The following is a 21,014-nucleotide window of genomic DNA, read 5'->3' as shown; positions in this document are numbered from 1 at the left end:
TGCCTCCTGCTGCTGATCACAGACTCACTGATGCAGCCTGGCTTAACCAGACTATATCAGTGGATCGTCAAACTCACTGCGTAATGCTATGCCACAGTGAATGCAATATAATGATTGCATATAAAAGTCCCCTGTGGGGACTTAAAGTGTAAAACCAATTAAATAAATGTTTCAAATTATATAACCCCCCCCCCCAATAAAAAAAATAAAACCACCCTTATTTTCCAATTTTACAAAAAAAATGTAATTAAAAATGTTTTACATATATGGTATGGTATACATGCATAATTGTCCAAACTATTAAAATGTTTATGATCTCACACTATAAACTGCAAAAATACCAAAAATACTGACTTTTAATCACAGATAAAAAAAAAATTAAAAAAAAGATTACTAAAAAGCCAAAAAAGTCAATGGTACCGGTAAAAATTACAGACCAAGGTGTAAAAAATTAGCCCTCACACATCCCTGTATACGAAAAAATAAAGTTATAGGGATCAGAAAGGGACAATTTTATGCATATCAATTTTGTTAAAAAAACAAACAAAAAAATAACATTTGTTCAATAGAAAAACTAAAACTGGGTATCTTTTTAATCACATTGACCCACAGAATAAAAAAAGAACATGTTACTTTTACCATAAAGTGCACTGTGTAAAAAAATAACTAAATTTGCAAAATTGCTGTTTCCTATGAATTTCATCCCACAAACAATTTTTTGGTTTCACAGTAAAATTTTATGGTAAAATGAAAGGCGTAATTTCAAAAGTATAATTGGTCACGGAAAAAAAAAAACAAGCCTCTTAAAAAGGACAGGAGGCAAAAACAAAAATGCAAAAGTGAAAATTGTCTGTGTCTTTAAGGGGTTGTATAAAGTTGTGAAACATCTTTTGACGTTTTTTTCTCATTTTTCTTTTGACTATATTACTCAGTGTTTCTCAACCAGCTGTTGCAAAATTAAAACTCCCAGCATGCCCATGTGTTCAATGTGTTGCCCATTGTGTTGGATTGTCAATGCAACCCTCTTCTCCCACTCTTCACACACTGATAGCAATACCCCAGGAGAAATGCTAGCACAGGCTTCCAGTATCCGTAATTTCAGGTGCTGCAGAATGGGCAAAACAAAAATAGGAACAGGACCCTCAGTTTACGCAGAAGATTTTGTTCAGTGATGAGGCAAACTTTTATGTGAATGGTGATGTTAACAAACAAAACCACCGCTATTGGTCTGACACTAACCCACATTGGATAGATCCGTCCAAGATTGCTGGAACACAAAAATTGATAGTATGGTGCGGTATATGGGGTACAAAGATAGTGGGGCCATTCTTCATCAATGGAAACCTCAAGGCCACTGGATATGCAAAATTGCTACATGATGATGTGTTTCCCTCTTTATGCACTGAAACTGGCACGTTCCCTGAGTTTTTCCAGCAAGATGGTGCACCACCACATTATGGGTGTCAGGTCCGAGCATTCCTAGGTGAACCGTTTCCTGGAAAGTGGATTGGTCGTTGTGGGCCAGTTGAATGGCCCCCAAGGTCTCCCGATCTGACCCCCTTAGACTTTTATCTTTGGGGTCATCTGAAGGCAATTGTCTATGTTGTGAAGATACGAGATGTGCAGCACCTGAAACTACGGATACTGGAAGCCTGTGCTAGCATTTCTCCTGCGGTGTTGCTATCAGTGTGTGAAGAGTGGGAGAAGAAGGTTGCATTGACAATCCAACACAATGGGCAACACATTGAACACATTTTATAAGTGGTCAGAAACTTGTAATTAACTCATGAAAGAATAAAGTTACGTTAAAACCAAGCACATTATTGTTTTTCTTGTGAAATTCCCAATAAGTTTGATGTGTCACATGACCCTCTTCCGATTGAAAAAACAAAAGTTGGATTCAAAATGGCCGCCATGGTCACCACCCATCTTCTAAAGTTCCCCCCCCCCCCCCCCCCCGCACATATACTAATGTGCCACAAACAGGAAGTTAATATCACCAACCATTCCCATTTTATTAAGGTGTATCCATATAAATGGCCCACCCTGTAGATTAACGAATAATCCTGAAGTCTTGTATTTTACATTGTGGCCACTAGGCCTAATAATCTGAGACTTCCTGTTCTGTCTGTAAAGATAAAGAGGAGCCTGCTGGAAAGTGATCTGCACAGCATTACAGTGGAAGGCAACATTGGCAGCTCAGCCTACCTAGCCTTGTAGAAAAACCTACGCACAACCACAAAGCATGCTTGCAAGCCTGCCCCATACAAAATATATATATATGTGATCTGAAGATGTTCACTGTGTTCATGGAGATTGCAGTAAATCATATCACTAAATGCTGTTGGCACCTTAAATGTACACCCTATTTGCGGTTTGGGTGTATGAAGCACCCTCACAAGTTGAGTGAGCTGCACACCTGCTATCAGCAGCTGGGGCCCACCGCTAAGCAGCATCTAACAATACTGTACATGTGCTGGCTAGCTCAGGGGGCTGATCACAGGGCTCTCAACTGTAAACAAAAATAAACAAACCTATTTCGCATGCAGAACTAGACAATTTTAAGTATACTGATTTTCTTATGAAAAGTTATACATTTTTAAAAGTATAACCTATTACCTAAATTAGGTATCTCGGACATTTTTTTTCAATTTTGCAACAGAAATATACATTTTATTTTTTGTTTTTAACCCCTTCCCGCAGAATGTCATATATAAACGCCGGGTTGTGCAGTGCGTTCGCGCATCCCGGCGTTTATAAATGACATGCAGTTAACCCGGCGCTGCACAGCAGTGCACGGGTTAACAGGCAGAAATCCCGTGCCCAGCGGCGGGAGACAAGTTCTGCCTGACATCCCAGGACCATCTGTAATTGGTCCTGGGATTAGAGCCCTGTGATTGGTCCCTGTGGACCAATCACAGTGTATCAGCGTCTTTGTTACACTAACACCGGCTCCGAAGCTTTCAGTTCGCTCTGAACAGCGATCGGAGCCGGTGTTAGTGTTAGGACAGAAGACAGAAGAGTGTTAAAAAGCTTTTCTAAAAGCTAAAAATTTAAGTGAAAGTAAAAGAACCCCCCCTGTAGTGCCCCTTACCCTGCTGCTGCTGCCGCCGTCTGAAGTCTGCAGCCTGTCCGATCTGACAGGCTGCAGTGAAGATCCTAGTGACTGTCACTGTATATAACAGTGACAGTCTTGTATAAATCTGTGCCCCAGTAGTGCCCCTCAGTGCCCACCTGCTGCCTCCTAAGTCTGCAGCCTGTGCGATCTGACAGGCTGCAGTGAAGATCCTAGTGACTGTAACTGAATATAACAGTGACAGTCTAGTGCCCATCAGTGTCCAGTAGTGCCCAGTCTCCAGTAGTGCCCAGCAGTGCCCCTTCCAATTGCTGTCCTCCCTGTCAGAAGTCTGCAGCCTGTGTGATCTGACAGGCTGCATTGAAGATTGTAACTTGTAACTGAATATAGTTACAATCTACAGTACAGTACAGTAATAAAGTTTCAGTGCCCATCAGTGCCCCTTATCCTGCTGCTGATTCATTCATTCGTTCATCAGCTGTAATCTGTGAAGAAATTGAAGTCTGTCACTGACCATAGCAGTGACAGTGAAGAATAATATAAAATACTGTCAGTGCCCCTGAAGTGACTGTCACCCTTTCATCCCATCACCACCTCGCACACCTCCATACTACCCTGTTACGTTTTTTCCTGGTGCGTCACTGATTAGTGACAGCAGTGACAGTTCGCCGCTGTTTTTTTTTTTACTTCTAGTGGCGCTTTTTGTTTCAGTTTTTCCGTTGTTATAAAAAAAGTAAAAAAAAATATAATTATATATATTAGTATTTGTGATATAGTACTATAGCTATCTTATAGTACTAGTGGTGCTGTTACAGTTTCAGTTTTTTTTATCCATACTCTCCTAACTGCGAGTTTAGTTCTAGGGATTTAGGACAGCGGTGACATTTTTTCCACCGTTTTGTTGTTCGTAGTGCGGTTACATTTTGGTTATTTGCTTCTGTAAAAAAAGTTAAAAAAAAATATAAAAATACAAAAAAAATATTGTTCTAGTGTTGTACATCAGAGACACTTCGCCTCTAATAGTGTCATCCAATATGTCAAGGCGTCGCATGTACAGCACTGAGGAGGCATATGCCTTCTTGGCATCTTCCTCTGGTTCAGATAGTGGTGAAGAGTTGTTATATTTGCCCTCTTCTTCTTACTCTTCCCCTGATTCTGACGAGGAACCTCCCCGCCACCGCCCTAGGCCAGGTCCTAGTACCAGTCCTAGTACCAATATTCAGCCAGGTCCTAGTGCCATCTCTGAGTGGGCTCCAGCTTCAAACTTTTTACCCAATTTGCCTGAGTTTGTGGCCACTGCAGGCATTCGTGTTGACACCGTGGGGTTGAAAGAAGCTGATTTTTTTCAGCTCTTCTTTTCAGAAGAGCTGATTAATTTGATAGTGGAGGAAACCAACCGGTATGCTGAGCAATTCATTGCGGCCAATCCACAGGCATATCATGCTAGGCCTTATCAATGGACGCCAACCAATGCACTAGAGCTCTAAAATTTTTTTGCCCTTTTGTTTAACATGGGCATAGTTAAAAAGCCCACAATTCGCTCCTATTGAAGTAATGATATGCTTTACCATACTCCACTGTACCGGTCGGTCATGCCAAGGGCTCGGTTTGAAGCCCTCCTCAAATTTCTACATTACGCTAATAATGAAAATTGTCCACCTCCCAGTGATCCAAATTTTGATCGCATATATAAAATTCGGCCCCTTGTTAATTATTTAAATCAAAAATTTTCAGAAGTTTACAGCCCAGAAAAAGATTGCAGTGGACGAATCTCTTGTGCACTTCAAAGGAAGGTTGCACTTTAGGCAATACCTGCCTAACAAACGGGCCAGGTATGGGGTAAAACTTTATAAGTTGTGCGAGAGCGCAACCGGCTATACGCACAAATTCAGAGTCTATGAGGGGAAAGACTCTAAAATAGAGCCCCCAGAGTGTCCCCCAGTACTAAAAACAACGGGAAAAATAGTATGGGATCTAGTTTACCCCCTGCTAGATCAAGGGTATAACATCTACCTTGATAATTTTTACACTAGCGTCCCATTACTACAATGCCTGTTTGCCAAGGGGACTGTGGCCTGTGGTACCATCAGTCGAAATCAAAGGGATCTGCCTAAAATTTTTGTACGGCAAAAGTTGAAGGGGGAAAGCAAGGCTGTGTGCAAGGACAACATGATGCTTGTGAAGTACCAGGACAAGCGTGATGTTCTTGTACTAACCACCTTACACCCAGACAGATCCACCCCTGTCCAAGTCCGTGGTACCACAGAGAGTGCCCCTAAACCTGTGTGTATCCAGGACTATAATAAGTTCATGGGAGGGATGGATCTGTCAGATCAGGCCTTGCAGCCGTACACTGCCCTACGCAAAACTAAGACCTGGTGTAAAAAATTGGCACTGCACCTCTTACAAATTACCATGTACAATTCATTTGTGGTGTACAAACATGCAGGAAATACATGCACATACCTGCAATTCCAGGAAAATGTTATTAAGGACTTTCTGTTTGGGGATCCGGAAGGGGAGGAAAGCAGAGCCACAGGATCGGAGAACAGAATAGTTCCAGGGCAACATTTTCCTGCGGTAGTTCCCCGTAGAGAATCGGGGAGTAGGCAACAGAAGCGGTGTCGGGTGTGCTCCAAGCGTGGCATTAGAAAATGCACTATATACCACTGTGAGACATGTCCCCACAAACCCGGTCTGTGCATTGAAGACTGTTTTAAAATCTATCACACAACATGATATCTAAATTTGTCCCCTTTAATTATTTTTAGAATGACTTTGGATAACTCTACCCAATGCACCCTTGGAATGACATGTGAGCAATTCATTTATTTTCCCCTTTTTCTCCACTACACCATTTAAAAAAATCTAATTGGCAAACCCCTAATAAAACTAAAAATTCCCATTATACCCCTAGATGAATACCTTGGTAGGTATAGTTTAATATTTTCAACATTTTGCTAAACCCTTAACAAAAAAAATAAATTCCATTATACCCCTAGATGAATACCTCAGCATGTTCCCGGGGTTCTGGCTCCATAGGGGCTTCCTAAATCCGACATGCCCCCAAAAAATTCTCTCTCCAAATTTTGCTCCTTCCCTTCTGAGACCTGTAGTTCACCAGCAAAGCATTTTACGTCCTTTTATTGGTTATTTCCTTGCTCAAGGGAAATGGGGCTACAAATTTTGGGGTAATTTTTCAGCTATAACCCCTTGTAAAAATGAAAAATTTGGGGAAAAACAAGCATTTTAGTGTTTTTTTTATTTTATTTTTTACATATGCAAAAGTCGCGAAACACCTGTGGGGTATTAAGGTTCATTTTACCCCTTGCTACGTTCCCCAAGGGGACTAGTTTCCAAAATGGTATGCCATGTGTTTTTTTTTTTTTGCTGTCCTGGCACCATAGGGTCTTCCTAAATGCGGCATGCCCCCAGAGCACTTCCAAAAAGCCAAAATGTGACTCCTTCTCTTCTGAGACCTGTAGTGCGCCAGCAGAGCACTTTTCACCCCCATATGGGGTGTTTTCTGAATCAGGAGAAATTGGGCTTCAAATTTTGGGGGGTATTTTCTTCTTTAACTCTTTGTAAAAATGTAAAATTTTTGGGAAACCAAGCATTTTAGGTAAAATTATATATATATATTATTTTTACATATGCCAAAGTCGTGAAACCCCTGTGGGGTATTAAGCTTCACTTTACCCCTTGTTACATTCCCCAAGGGGTCTAGTTTCCAAAATGTGATGCCATGTGTTTTTTTTTTGCTGTCCTGGCACCATAGGGGCTTCCTAAATGCGGCATGCCCCCAGAGCAAAATTTGCTTCCAAATAGCCAAATGTGACTCCTCTTCTGAGACCTGTAGTGCACCAGCAGAGCACTTTTCACCCCCATATGGGGTGTTTTCTGAATTGGGAGAAATTGTGCTTCAAATTTTGGGGGGCATGGTAATTTCTGCTTTAACCCTTTGTAAAAATGTAAAATTTTTGAGAAACCAAGCATTTTAGGTAAAAAATATATATATTTTTTTACATATGCAAAAGTCGTGAAACCCCTGTGGGGTATTAAGGTTCAGATGCGCCAGCAGATCACTTTGCAACCCCATATGGGGTGTTTTCTGAATTGGGAGAAATTTGGCTTTAAATTTTGGGGGGTATTTTTTGCTATTACCGTTTTTAAAAATTAAAAATTTTTGGGAAACCAAGCATTTTAGGTAAAAATAAATAAATAAATTTTACATATGCAAAAGTCGTAAAACACCTGTGGGGTATTAAGGCTCACTTTATTCCTTGTTACGTTCCCCGAGGGGTCTAGTTTCCAAAATGGTATGCCATGTGTTTTTTTTTTGCTTTTCTGGCACCATAGGGGCTTCCCAAAGGTGATATGCCCCCCAAAAACCATTTCAGAAAAATGTTCTCTCCAAAATTCCCTTGTCGCTCCTTCGCTTCTGAGCCCTCTACTGCGCCTGCCGAACACTTTACATAGACATGAGGTATGTGCTTACTCGAGAGAAATTGGGCTACAAATACAAGTAAACATTTTCTCCTTTTACCCCTTGTAAAATTTCAAAAATTGGGTCTAAATGAACATGCGAGTGTAAAAAATGAAGATTTTGAATTTTCTCCTTCACTTTGCTGCTATTCCTGTGAAACACCTAAAGGGTTAAAACACTGACTGACTGTCATTTTGAATACTTTGGGGGGTGCAGTTTTTATAATGGGGTCATTTATGGGGTATTTCTAATATGAAGACCCTTCAAATCCACTTCAAAACTGAACTGGTCCCTGAAAAATAGTGAGTTTGAAAATGTTGTGAAAAATTGGAAAATTGCTGCTGAACTTTGAAGCCCTCTGGTGTCTTCCAAAAGTAAAAACTCATCAATTTTATGATGCAAACATAAAGTAGACATATTGTATATGTGAATAATATAAAAAAAAATTGGAATATCCATTTTCCTTACAAGCAGAGAGCTTCAAAGTTTGAAAAATGCAAAAATTTTAAATTTTTTTGTGAAATTTTGGGATTTTTCACCAAGAAAGGATGCAAGTTACCACAAAATTTTACCACTATGTTAAAGTAGAATATGTCACGAAAAAACAATCTCGGAATCAGAATGATAGATAAAAGCATTCCAGAGTTATTCATGTTTAAAGTGACAGTGGTCAGATGTTCAAAAAACGCTCTGGTCCTTAAGGCCAAAATGGGCTTGGTCCTGAAGGGGTTAAATTTTGTGCTAAAAAAAATCAACAATGCCAATACAAAGTACAACTGGTCCTGATAAAATAACCCCTCATATGATGAAACATTTTAAGATTTATGGCTATTAAAAAGGAAAGGAGGGAAAAAAAATAAAAAGAGAAAAAAGGAAAATCGCTCCGTCCTCAAGGGGTTGAAAATGGCTCAGGCAAGATTAACCCATTCTGGCACGAATTTGTAAAAAAATAAAAATAAATAAAAAAAAAGGGTCGTACTGTGTCTATATATTCATATGGTGAAGTTAATAATAGTACTGCATAGAATCCCAACCAGACAGCACTTCATGTGTGCTATCCCAGGTAGTAGTACACTGATTTAGAAGGTATTCATATAGGGGGCCAAGTCTGAATTTAGGTTTTCTAATGCTCTCCCTGTCATATATATTTGACAGCTCCAGATTTCAATCCTGAAATGATCGATGGGAGCAGAAGCACAGTCTTCAAAAGGAGACAAGCAGGCCCTTGTGGACCATGGTATAGGATAGGAGACAGCTGGGAGATAAGTATGGCTACACTTGTGTCTCATTTGGCCTCCGAATCTTGTTAGAGAAGAGGGGGATTGAAGTGGCTGTCAGCACTGCCTGCCAAGCTGGACAGAGAACAACTGTAATAGGGTTTGCACTGGAGGACTGTGGTAGCTGCAAAAAGGCATGCATGCTCAGGGTCAGCCACCTACCAGACATCACCACATCCCAGAAAAGCATGCTGCTGCCTCATCCCTAAACATGAACGTGATACTCCAAGGCCTCTCTGCCCATACTCCAGTTTAGCTGCTGTCGGCCTTAACAGGCGGTCTGGGTCATAGATAGAGATTAATGAATTCTAACTTTTATTCATACCAGCAGAGCCCTTAGACCAGGGGGTCTCAAACTCCCGGCCCGCGGGCCATTTGCAGCCCGCATAACAAAATTTTGGATTTGATCAGGCAGATAGCATAAGCAGCGCTAAATGCTGGAAGACTTCGCACACTGCTACTGTACCGATATCTCCTTGCTGCAGCCTATAACGAGCCCTCCTGGAGGGATGCGCACGATTGGTGACATCATTGCATCTGCAACGCAGGACGCCGAGACGCTGATGTAATGCGCGCCGCATGTGATGACGTCACCTAACGCGCGCATCCCTGCAAAGAAAGCTCGTTTTAGGCTGCAGAAGGGAGATTTAAGTATTGTAGCTGTGAAACTTAACTTGCCTAATAAGAGAGGACCTGCTATCTTCTTAGGGGGCATAATTGTTTAAATAGATATTACACCCGGCAGGTAGGGCTCCTATACACCTATTGGGAACCCCTAGCTGATCATCAGATAAGGCTCCCCAGTAGGTAGACAGACCCCCAGATAGATATTACCATATCTATCTGGGGGCCTGTGTACCTACTGGGGAGCCCTACTAGATGGGGGTAATATCTATCTGGGGGCATTATATGTGAGGGGCGCATGCGTCCCAGCTTCTACCTCCAGTGGCCCCCAGATAATTTGAGCTTAAGACCCCTGCCTTCTGGTGTGATAGGACAAAAGAAAAAATTTTAAAAAAATCTACCAGCCACAAGACAAGTTACATGGTCATTCTATTAAACATTTACATACCTGGTGCACTGTATCGCCTCATGTTTCGTGCTATGAGATCTGCAGTTGTCATTTGTGAAATCTTTACATCCAGATCTGGTGAGAGAAAAGAAAATTAGAGATAAAAAACAAAAAGAAAAAACATACTAAATCAAAGAAATGAAAAGGGGTTGTGTAGAAAACTCTGGCTGCTATAACAGCACCAGACCTGTCAGTCCAGATGTGCTGCAAAACCAAACAACTCATGAAAAGGCATGGTGCCGTTTTCAGAAGAAAGCAGCCATATGTAATCCTGAACAACCTCTACCCTTTTTGTCTCCTCCTGTATGCCGAAACTACAGTAAGAAGTAATGTGCCAGGTGGCCATCTGGCTGCTATACTGCACTGAGCTAGTTTTGTTATGAATAGTGTTATATGAACCACTTAATAGCAGAAATCTACCTATGGCTGGGAGCACACAATTCGTTCTCGTGCCAAGCCAGGAGTGGATCCAGCAGGATGAAGTCATCACTTTTTATTTTTTCTGTTCCTTATAAATATATATACTTCTGATAAAAAATACATGTGATTGCAGCTTAAAAATGATCACATTGCACACCTTTAAAAAATGTTGGAAGCTTACAATGGTGGAGTATGTGAGGGACCATCACTAAATCCTAAATAGCGGAGCATTGAAATACACCAAGTATAATGGGGTCCAGTTACTCCCCAGAATGGCACAGGATTCTGCGCTGTCAGTGTCGATCACTGTGAGCTTTATCTTTAAGTGATTGGGGCACTATGATATGGTGTATTTCAGTTCTATGCTTTAACCAAAGATTCCTTTCCATAAACAGGCACATTTTCCTTCTTACTTACTGGGAGTTTTTTTTTTTTGGGGGGGGGGGGGGGGGTAAGTATTATGCAGATGAAAATAAGCAAGTACGAATGGAACAAGATGGATCTATTCATTCTTTACACACTCAAAGACACATCCCACCCTTATCTGAATGATTCGCACCATCTTGGCTGGTCAGTCCGGATTCCTTCATGCTTTCATTGCCACTGTCTGGAGTTTTGCCACCATTCTGGCTTTGATGCTGTTGCCCACTGCTTCCTTTATCTCCACCACGGCTGAGAGGTCCACGTTTGCGTTCTTTGCGGGTGCTGATGCGTATAATACCCCGCACCAGCCGACACTCTGCATCTTGCTCTTCCAGCTGGTAGTCCTGTGTCAGGCTACTGATTAGTTCGGTAATTTTGCTGCTCTTTTCTAGAAAAACTGTCTCAGAGGTGCATCTTGCTAGTTCATCAATCTGGTGGAGGCTAAACAACTCTGTTAGCTTTTGCCAGATAAGTTCATCAATCTCCGCACTGGACATGGAGCCACTCAACCGGGGCAACTCTGGATCCGACTCCCGCAATGAGTAGTAGTCCTTGGTAGAACTGCGGGACAATGGTGGTTGCAATTGAGCAGGGGGCTCTCTAATGGGTTCTATGTCTATGGCACCGGTCGGCCTATTATACACAGGCACACCCATTAATTTAAGGTCTGGATAACTAAAACTATTTCCAAGAGCTGTTTTTTTGCCTCTGTCAGCAACACGGGGAGGATGGGGGCTACTGGCAGGATGACCATTTGAAGAGGGACCAGCTGAGCTCTCTACAGGACAGGGAAGGTATATTTCAGGATCTTTCTGTGGACGGCAACTGCAGGACACCACATAACACAGTACAGCTTTGTAAGCTGCCCAAGCCCGAGAGAGCGATGGACAACAAGGCTGGTCCTCTGGTGGGGTCTCAGCAGACCCTGAAATAAAAGTAATGTCTTCTGCAGGACTCCTACGCTGGGAATTTGAATGACTTAATGTTTCATGTGGTGAATTGCGACGTGGGAAAGGAAGCGGAGCAGGGGGGGATTCCTGGCCATGAGGAACAGCCACAGGATGGGGCCGGGGCATTGCTTCATGAACAAGTCCTGAGGAAAGACGAAAATAATCAGTTCTACAATCTCAAGCAAAAAACTTTATACACACTTTCATACAAGATACAAGTGATTGTTTAAAATACTATATGAAGTGGTATACTAATGCTCCAATGTACGTCTCTGTATGTATACTCCAGAACCCCCCCCTAGTACGTAGGCCGTATGTGCAAATAGAAGGATGAACAAATAAAAATCAAGTGGTCTTACGTGTACACTGCACTCCAGGATAGGGAGAACAAATATAGGACAAGCAGGAACTCTGTACCATGCATTGAAGATTCAGGGGGGAAATTTATCAAAACCTGTGCAGATGAAAAGTTGCCCAGTTGCCCATAGCAACAAATCAGATCGCTTCTTTCATTTTTCACAGGCCCCTTTAACCCCTTCCCACTTTGAAGATTTTTCATTTTTGCTTTTTACTCTTCACCTTCTAAAAATCATAACACTTAAAATTTTCCACTTACAGACCCACATGAGGGCTTGTTCTTTGTGGCAACAATTTTACTTTGTAATACCATTAATAATTATTTCACCACAAAATCTATGGCAAAATCATAAAAATAAATTTTGTGGGTCTAAATTGAAGGAAAAAAAAAAAACATTTTGTAATTTTTAGCAGCTTCCGTTTCTACGCAGTACAGTTTTGGTAAATCTGACACCGTAAATTTATTCTGTAGGTCCATACGGTCGCAAGGATACCCAATTTATATTGGTTTGATTTTATTTTACTACAAAAAAAAATAAAATTATAACTACATGCACAAAAATTAAATATTTTTAAAAATGTCCTATTCTGACCCCTATAAAAAAGATTTTTTTTCCGCATATGGGGATGTATGAGGGCTCATTTTTTGCGCCATGATTCAAAGTTTTTATCAATATTATTTTTGTTTTGCTCAGACTTTTTGATCACTTAATTCATTTTTAATGGTATATAAAAAGTAACCAAAATACGCTATTTTGGACTTTGGAATTTTTTTTTTCTTATGTGTATGCCATTGACCGTGTGGTTTAATTAACTATATATTTTTATAGTTCGGATATTTCCGCACGCGACGATACAAAATATGTATATATTTTTATTTACAGTTTAGTTTTTTTTTAAATGGGAAAAGGGGGTGATTCAAACTTATTACTACTTAGTTATTATTATTTATTTATTACACTTTTTATTGCATTGTTATAGCCCCCATAGGGGCTATAACATGCAATATCTTGATTGGCAGCACTGATCAATGCTATGCCATAGCATTGCATTGATCAGTTATTGGCGCTCCACTTCTCCTGTCTGGATCTCAGGCACGGAGCAGTGAATCGGCGATCGGACGGAAAGAAAGAAGGTGAGGGAGCTTCCTCCGTCCTCTCAGCTGATCGAGATGCCACGGTTTGGCTGTGGCAGTCCCGATCAGCCCACTGAGCTAGCCGGGAGTTAAATTAATCTCTTTCAGATGTCACGATCAACTGATGGCAGCCTCTAAAGGGTTAATGCCGGACTTCAGCCCGATCGGAGATATCCGGCATTAGCCGTGGGTCCTGGTTGCTTATAGCAACCCACCGGGTGTGATGCGCGTTCACCTGCTGAGCGTGCGTCATACCTTGGGAGTGCATGTACGTGAAGGACGTACATTCACGTCCATTTGCGGCAAGGGGTTAAAAATGAAAGAAGCAATCTGATTGGTTGCTATGGGCAACTTTTCCTCTGTATAGGTTTAGATAATTCTCCCCCAATGGTTCTTTTACACATGAAATAATTTACCACACAAATCCTGTGTGAGCCTGGTCAATACAGTCTTGATCATGGTTCTCTAATGCATTTTTACATTCAGTGTTTTAAATCAGTATTAAAATCTACTATAGTTTTGTGTGTTAAAAATAATCCTGATTAGCAGTAAGATTACTAAGTGTGCACCCACATAAAATAAACAGAAGGCAGCAAAGGCCACAACGTGGCTACTACTACATGTAGCTGTAGGTAAGGCAGTGTCTCACGTCAACTTCTGGAAGCGGGGAGGTGTAGCACCAGCACCGGAGTTTACTGAGCAAGTACTGGCTTATCAGCTGTGCCCTCATCCTTTTGGAGAAAGACATTGTTGGGTTGCCTAGGCAAACAGTAAACCAAACCTGTGGCTGCTGGAGTAATAAAATTGTCTTTGCACGAACAAGACAAGAAAGTACCCACTTGCTACACCTGTATGAAGGGAGTTCTTAGCTGCCAGGAGACCATAGTTCTGGGGATAAGGTGGTCACATCACTGAGGAAGCTTGCATTTTGACTAAGACCTTTCTCCCTGAATTCCTTAGCCCTTCTGTTTCTTGTCTTTAGAGCAATTAAGTGCTTTATGGACTGTGGAGAGGGTGTTCAACCATCCAAGGTCTTTCAAAGAGCCTCAGACCAAAACAAATCTGTGCCTCCTGAAGGGCTTTCCTTCTGGTAGTCATCTAGTGGCCCCAGGGCTTTCCTTCTGGTAGTCCTCTAGTGGCCCCAGCGTTTTTCTGCAAAGGCTCTCCTCTGCTGTCCCAAAGCTGTCGGCCTCAGCCCCGTGGTATCTGTAATGTACCTTTACAGCCTTCTGCTTACATGAGCAGCGATCCTTCTCCTAAACAGTCATCTTCAAAAAGAGAGGTTTGCACACCTGAGAAAGCAGTCAGTGTGAGTCCCACACATCTTTACTGTGGTCTCAGGTAACTGAAGGGTACTGGGTTTCAATGCCAAGTCCCTCCAGCATGCAGGGTCTAGCCACTAGCCTCTTCAAAAGGTGAACATTTCATTTTCCTCTCTTCTCCTAGTCCTCTTGTCTCAGATCCTTCTGTAGAAAAAGCCTAATCTGCTGGTGACCCCTTTATGAACCTAGAAGATACCTACCCAACTGTTTCTGATTTGGAAGCAATGTTTTACCTAAAATCACTACCTCCACATTTGCATCCCCCACCCCCCACAAAAGCAGTAAAAGCCAACCTGCTAATCCAGCATCTAATCATTATTTTTGTTATACAGGCATCAGTTTGCCTCCTTACAAAATATAATCACTAAAATGTTATGGATCTCACACTAGCCCCCGTAAACATTCATCACTGGGCTTCTGGAATAAGTCTCCTACTCAGTCCCCTAAAAAACTCCTCCATCGCCTGTATCTCAAAGAGCCTCTACTCAAGGTGAACCTCTTCCAGTTGCCCCAATCCCACCATGGTCAGAACTAATAAAGGCTTGGCGCAGGTTGCAATGAGAAACTTTGGCAAGACTAGTAGAGGCTGCTGGTTGGTCAGATGTGCAGCCAGCAGTTCATGGCCGAAAATTTGAATTAGTCCTTTGGAACCAGAGAAAAGGGAACATTCAATATGAGGGGCAAAGCACAGGGGGCATTATATGTGAAGAGCACATAACAGGTAGAGCCCCCTGTGCTGTGCCCCTCACATATAATGCCCCCTGAGGGGAGCGGTATGGGGGCATTACATGTGAGGGGCGCGTGATGGGGGCATTACATGTGAGGGGCGCGTAATGGGGGCATTACATGTGAGGGGCGCGTGATGGGGGCATTACATGTGAGGGGCGCGTGATGGGGGCATTACATGTGAGGGGCGCGTGATGGGGGCATTACATGTGAGGGGCGCGTGATGGGGGCATTACATGTGAGGGGCGCATTACATGTGAGGGGCGCGTGATAGGGGGCGCATTACATGTGAGGGGCGCGTGATGGGGGCATTACATGTGAGGGGCGCGTGATGGGGGCATTACATGTGAGGGGCGCGTGATGGGGGCATTACATGTGAGGGGCGCATGAGGCCCAGCCTCACCCAGCCTCTACCTCCAGTGGGTTTGAGACCGCTGACAGACACAATCGTCTGATCCAAAGCCAATTCACATGAATGTACAGAGGCAATTCTACGGAAAGGCTGATCTTTGAGCTTCAGCCATTGTCTTATTTATCTACAGGTGTCGCTTTTAACTGTAATCCTGGTAATGAAGAAGAAAGACGTGGCACTCACCATACTGGTTCCCATTTTTACTTTAACACGGCCTATAGGTGGTACAACAAACAGGCAGGGGAGAGTACGGTGGATCTGTACTTGGGTATAGTGATCTAAGGTGCATATCACTACACCAGGTCCACCATATCTGTCTATGTGAACATACCTTTAGGTAGAGTTTGAAATGTAAAGTTCTAGATCAAACTTCTTGTTATCCACTAATGGATGGTGATTAAATGATGTGACACATTGGATTACATTTCACAGGGGAGGATCAAAGGGGGGGGGGGGAGGGATAGATGTGGCACGGGAGGGGGGGGTAACAGCCACATTTGTAATGCTGATACTGGTATCACATTGTGTTTTGTCAGCCCGCAATGTGATACGTGACATTGGTGGTTCAGCGAGGAGTGTGTCACAAAACTATGCATGTCTAAAAAGGGTGTAACCAACATGAGAAGTTAAAGGGGTACTAACGTTGAAAACCTTTTTTTTATTTATTTTTTAAATCAACTGGTGCCAGAAAGTTAAACAGATTTGTAAATTACTTCTATTAAAAAATCTTAATCCTTCCAATACATTTTATGGGATGTATACTACCAGGGCTGTGGAGTCGGTAGATAAATGTTCGACTCCGACTCCGCAGTTTTTTTTGTACTTCCGACACAGACTGCCCGACTACGACTCCTCTGTATTAATATGCGAATGTATTTATAAACACTTACAGTTGAATCCAAGAAGCTGTTCCACCAAGTTCTTCTAAGCTCTTCTAGCAGAGAGAGGTAGTTGGGCAGAAGCTGCTGCCTTCTTTTTGTGTGCTGATCTGCTGCTGAAGATAGGGCAGTGGGAGGATCCAGGAAGGGGCATTTATTATAAAACATGATTTCCCTAGTAGAATACCATACTATAAAGTTTAAACTAACAATCGGAGTTTACATGTTTTTATAGGCTTAGCTGAATGGCAGCAGTTTTTCCAATGGTTTACAGCTTCAGTCTTGAACTATTGACCCTCCATTCCCTTCACAATTGTCTCTAGTCCTGCAAAAAACGTTTATTTAATCCCTTATCAGCGAGAGGCTAGGTTAATCACGGGTTCCCTGTAACAGCAGAACACAACACTATGGAAAGTATAAGTATTGCCACTCCTAATTGTGCGTTGCGTGCCATATAGTGAAGCACATGAAAAGCATGCTTCTTCACGGTAACTTAACGTGTTCGTTTTGTGGTTACGAGAGGCACTGCCTGCATTGGTCTTTATTCTTACAGTAGAGAAGTCATTAATTATAACTTTTTGTGAATTGGGACATTTAAACTTGCTTTTTTTTATTCCAATTTAAATTTAGTAGGAGTCTGTGCATTGTTTGCCGACTCCAGGTACCCAAAATTTCATTCGACTCTGACTCCTCGACTTCGACAGCACTGTATACTACAGAGGAAATGCTTTTTCTTTTTGGATTTCTCTGATGTCACAACCACAGTGCTCTCTGCTGTCCATTTTAGGAACTTTCCAGAGCAGCATATGATTGCTATGGGGATTTTCTCCTGCACTGGACAGTTCCAAAAATGGACAGCAGAGAGCACTGGGGCTGTGACATCAGAGAAATCCAAAAAGAAAAGAATTTCTTCTGTAGTATATAGCCCCTAAAAATTACTGGAAGGATTAAGATTGTTTAATAGAATAATTTACAAATCTGTTTAACTTTCTGGCACCAGTTGAGTTGATTTAAAAAAAAAAAAAATAAAAAAAAAAAAAAGTTTTTCACGGGGGTACCCCTTTATGAAAAAAAAAAACCTCTGCACTAATGCCTGCATGCATACGTTTCCTCTTTACATTGTCTTGACCTATGCATGTGTATTCTGCCTCTGAAGGAAAATCAAAACCGAATGACCATGGATTCAGGAGTTCGTCCGGCGCAGAGAGGAACCATCAGGAAGCCAAGTAAAATCAATGGATTTATTAAATGCAACGCGTTTCGCTGCGCATGCGCAGCTTCATCAGGCATAACAAGAGAAGGCTGGTAACAGATATATATACCTCCAGAAATTAACCATTAGAGTGCTTTTTGAAAGGGTTGTTGCATAAAATTACATATCCACATATGAATGTGACAATATATAAAAAAAAATATATAGTAAAATATAAATTAATATAAATACACAAACGACAATCACAAAAATAAAACAATAATGCAGAAGTACAATGAAATCACATAAACATATAATTATCGCATGTGGTGTGAATATACCCCACAAGCGACTTAGGCAATCACACCGCTTGGTCACCGGTGCGGCATTCAACAACGCAAGTTGAATACTATTTCAAAATATATAGTATAGAAAAATATGGACCTGTAAGATACCATATGTGTTAGTTCAGAAAGCACAAAATTGAATTATATATCTAAATGGGCAATGACAGTACAAATAAAGTAGAATGAACAGTGCGATATTACAAATCGCAACTGACTCGATGGTGACATGTGAACACTACTTAGAAAAGAAGGAGGGGAAATGAACTAGAATAACAAGTGCGGTATTGAATACAGCACCCGGCCAAGACGCAAGGTGTGAATACTCGTAGAAGGATAACAACATATTTATAAAGGAGGAAGGAAGGAAGGTAAACAAACTGTGTGGCAGAAAAGACAGCTAACTTACTCCACGGTACTTTTGAAAAAGTAATTGTACATTTTTACCTGTTACGATACTGGTAAAACACTGCTGGAAGGAAATAAGCAGAGCTTAGTGAAGAACAGCTTGAAGGATGGACATAATACAGACGGTAATCCTGTAAAGGAAGAGAAAAAAAAACAGAGAGAGAGTTGGCGCACGTCACTATACTCAAATGTTGTTTGGGATTTAATGTGGTAGAGTAGGCCCAAACGGAAAGCAAGATTGTTTCTGTTAGCAAACATATTGGCACATTTAAAGGCAGCCTCCAGTAGTTAAGGTTAAAGGGATATTCCGGGGAATCAGATAGTTTTATTATAATAAAACTAACACCTTAGGGTATATAACTTAATATAGGTTACAATACAAATTGTATTTGTTTCGGTATGTTTTTGCTTAAAATACCCATGACTGGAAGTTGCGCCATTTTCAATGTGGTATTGTCTTAGCAGCTCCCTGGCTCCTCCCTCTGTTCCCCAGCTCCCTTGCTCCACGCTCTGCTGTCTTAGGTGGCTTGGCTAGAACTTGTCCCTTAAAAGAGCTCAAGTCACATTCCCCGAGTGATGTCACCACCTTTGACCGGCCCCTCTCCAGCTTACATCACCATTTCCATGTCATATACATATGTACATCTTTAATAGGACATTTAGGGAAGAACAAGGAGTGTTTTACAGCATGCTGCCTTGTGCTGAACAACACCACAAGCAGAGGAGCAGACAGGGAGTAAATGTAGCAGCTTCTGCAGATTCACTTACTGCAATAATATTCTACGGTGTACCGAAATGTTCTACAACAGCTCAGGGTGGAGAACTGGCACTAGTGCTGTGTGAAAGCTGTGATGAAAAGCAAAGCATTCTAGGAATAGTAATGAGGAACCAGGAATAGGTTATTTTCAGTCTGACCACAGTGCTCTCTGCTGCCACCTCTGTCTGTGTCAGGAACTGTCCAGAGCAGGAGCAAATCCCCATATCAAACCTCTCCTGCTCCAGACTGTTCCCGCCATGGACAGAGGTGGTAGCAAAGAGAACTGTAGTCAGATTGTAAAGAACTACACAACTTCCTCTGGAGCATAAAGCAGCCTATAATTACTAGAAAGGATTTTTTTTTTTTTAAATATAATTATTTACAAATCTGTATAACTTTCTGGCACCAGTTGATCTGAATTTTTTTTTTTTATCCTATGGAGTACCCCTTTAAGCTTTTTTCACCACATATAGTGTCCAGCCTCCCAAAAGGTAGTTGTAGCACTCTGTAAGCAGTAGCAGTGCCCCCTCTGTAGGCAGTAGCCCTTCACTAAGATTTAAAATAAATAAATAAAAACACCCCATATTTACCTTCAGACTCCACACAGTCCATAGGATGGCCTCCACTTTGTGCTCTGGCACATGAGGAGGTCATTTATCTGTGCAAGAGCGCAGAGGAAGAGATGTGCGGGCAGCCATAAGAGTGATTGACAGGGCGAGTATCCGAGGCCTCTTCCGTTAACTATAAATACCGTATATACTCGAGTATAAGCCGACCCGAGTATAAGCCGAGACCCCTAATTTCAACCCAAAATCCCAGGAAAAGTTATTGACTCGAGTATAAGCCTAGGGTGGGAAATACCTCATCCCCCCCTGTCATCATCCAGACCCGTCATTAACATCCTCATCATCATCCCCTTGTCATCATCCCACACATCCCCCCCCTTCATCATCCCCTTATCATCCCACACATCCCCCCTTCATCATCCCCTTATCATCCCCTTATCATCCCGCACATCCCCCCTTCATCATCCCCTTATCATCCCGCACATCCCCCCTTCATCATCCCCTTATCATCCCGCACATCCCCCCTTCATCATCCCCTTATCATCCCGCACATCCCCCCTTCATCATCCCCTTATCATCCCACACATCCCCCCTTCATCATCCCCTTATCAGCCCACACATCCCCCCTTCATCATCCCCTTGTAATCATCCCACACTCCCCCTTCATCATCCCCTTGTCATCCCACACATCCCCCCTTCATCATCCCCTTGTCATCATCCCACACATCCCCCCTTCATCATCCCCTTGTAATCATCCCACACCCCCCCTTCATCATCCCCTTGTCATCATCCCCACACCCCCCCTTCATCATCCCCACACCCCCCCTTCATCATCCTCTTCTCATCATTCGCCCTCAGTGGTCTTCAACCTGCGGACCTCCAGAGGTTTCAAAACTACAACTCCCAGCAAGCCCGGGCAGCCATCGGCTGTACGGGCTTGCTGGGAGTTGTAGTTTTGAAACCTCCGGAGGTCCGCAGGTTGAAGACCACTGCGGCCTTCAACATCATCCAGCCCCCTCTCACCCCCTTTAGTTCTGAGTACTCACCTCCGTTCGGCGCTGGTCCGGTCCTGCAGGGCTGTCCGGTGAGGAGGTGGTCCGGTGGGATAGTGGTTCCGGGCTGCTATCTTCACCGGGGGCGCCTCTTCTCCGCGCTTCCGGCCCGGAATAGAGGCATTGCCTTGACAACGACGCAGAAGTACGTTGGCAATGAA

The 21,014-nt window shown here is 42.4% G+C and overlaps 1 protein-coding gene across 2 annotated transcripts in view; it reads right to left on the bottom strand.

Annotated features, from left to right (window-relative positions):
• LOC130356420 (keratinocyte differentiation factor 1-like) overlaps positions 1 to 21,014 on the bottom strand; it is a 66,947-nt gene that overhangs the window by 10,825 nt on the left and 35,108 nt on the right. For both annotated transcript variants that reach the window (XM_056557952.1, XM_056557953.1), the window contains exons 2-4: positions 18,518 to 18,609; positions 10,891 to 11,847; positions 9,912 to 9,986 (exon numbers count right to left, since the gene is read on the bottom strand). In XM_056557952.1, the coding sequence (XP_056413927.1) occupies positions 9,912 to 9,986; positions 10,891 to 11,830 (1,015 nt within the window). In that variant the 5' untranslated portion in view covers positions 11,831 to 11,847; positions 18,518 to 18,609. The remainder of the gene's footprint in view (positions 1 to 9,911; positions 9,987 to 10,890; positions 11,848 to 18,517; positions 18,610 to 21,014) is intronic.

This window comes from Hyla sarda, chromosome 2, assembly GCF_029499605.1.
Source record: "Hyla sarda isolate aHylSar1 chromosome 2, aHylSar1.hap1, whole genome shotgun sequence".
In the NCBI taxonomy this organism is placed as follows: Eukaryota; Metazoa; Chordata; class Amphibia; order Anura; family Hylidae; genus Hyla; species Hyla sarda.
Note: the sequence above shows the minus strand (reverse complement) of the source record. Positions and strands in the feature narration are given on the sequence as shown.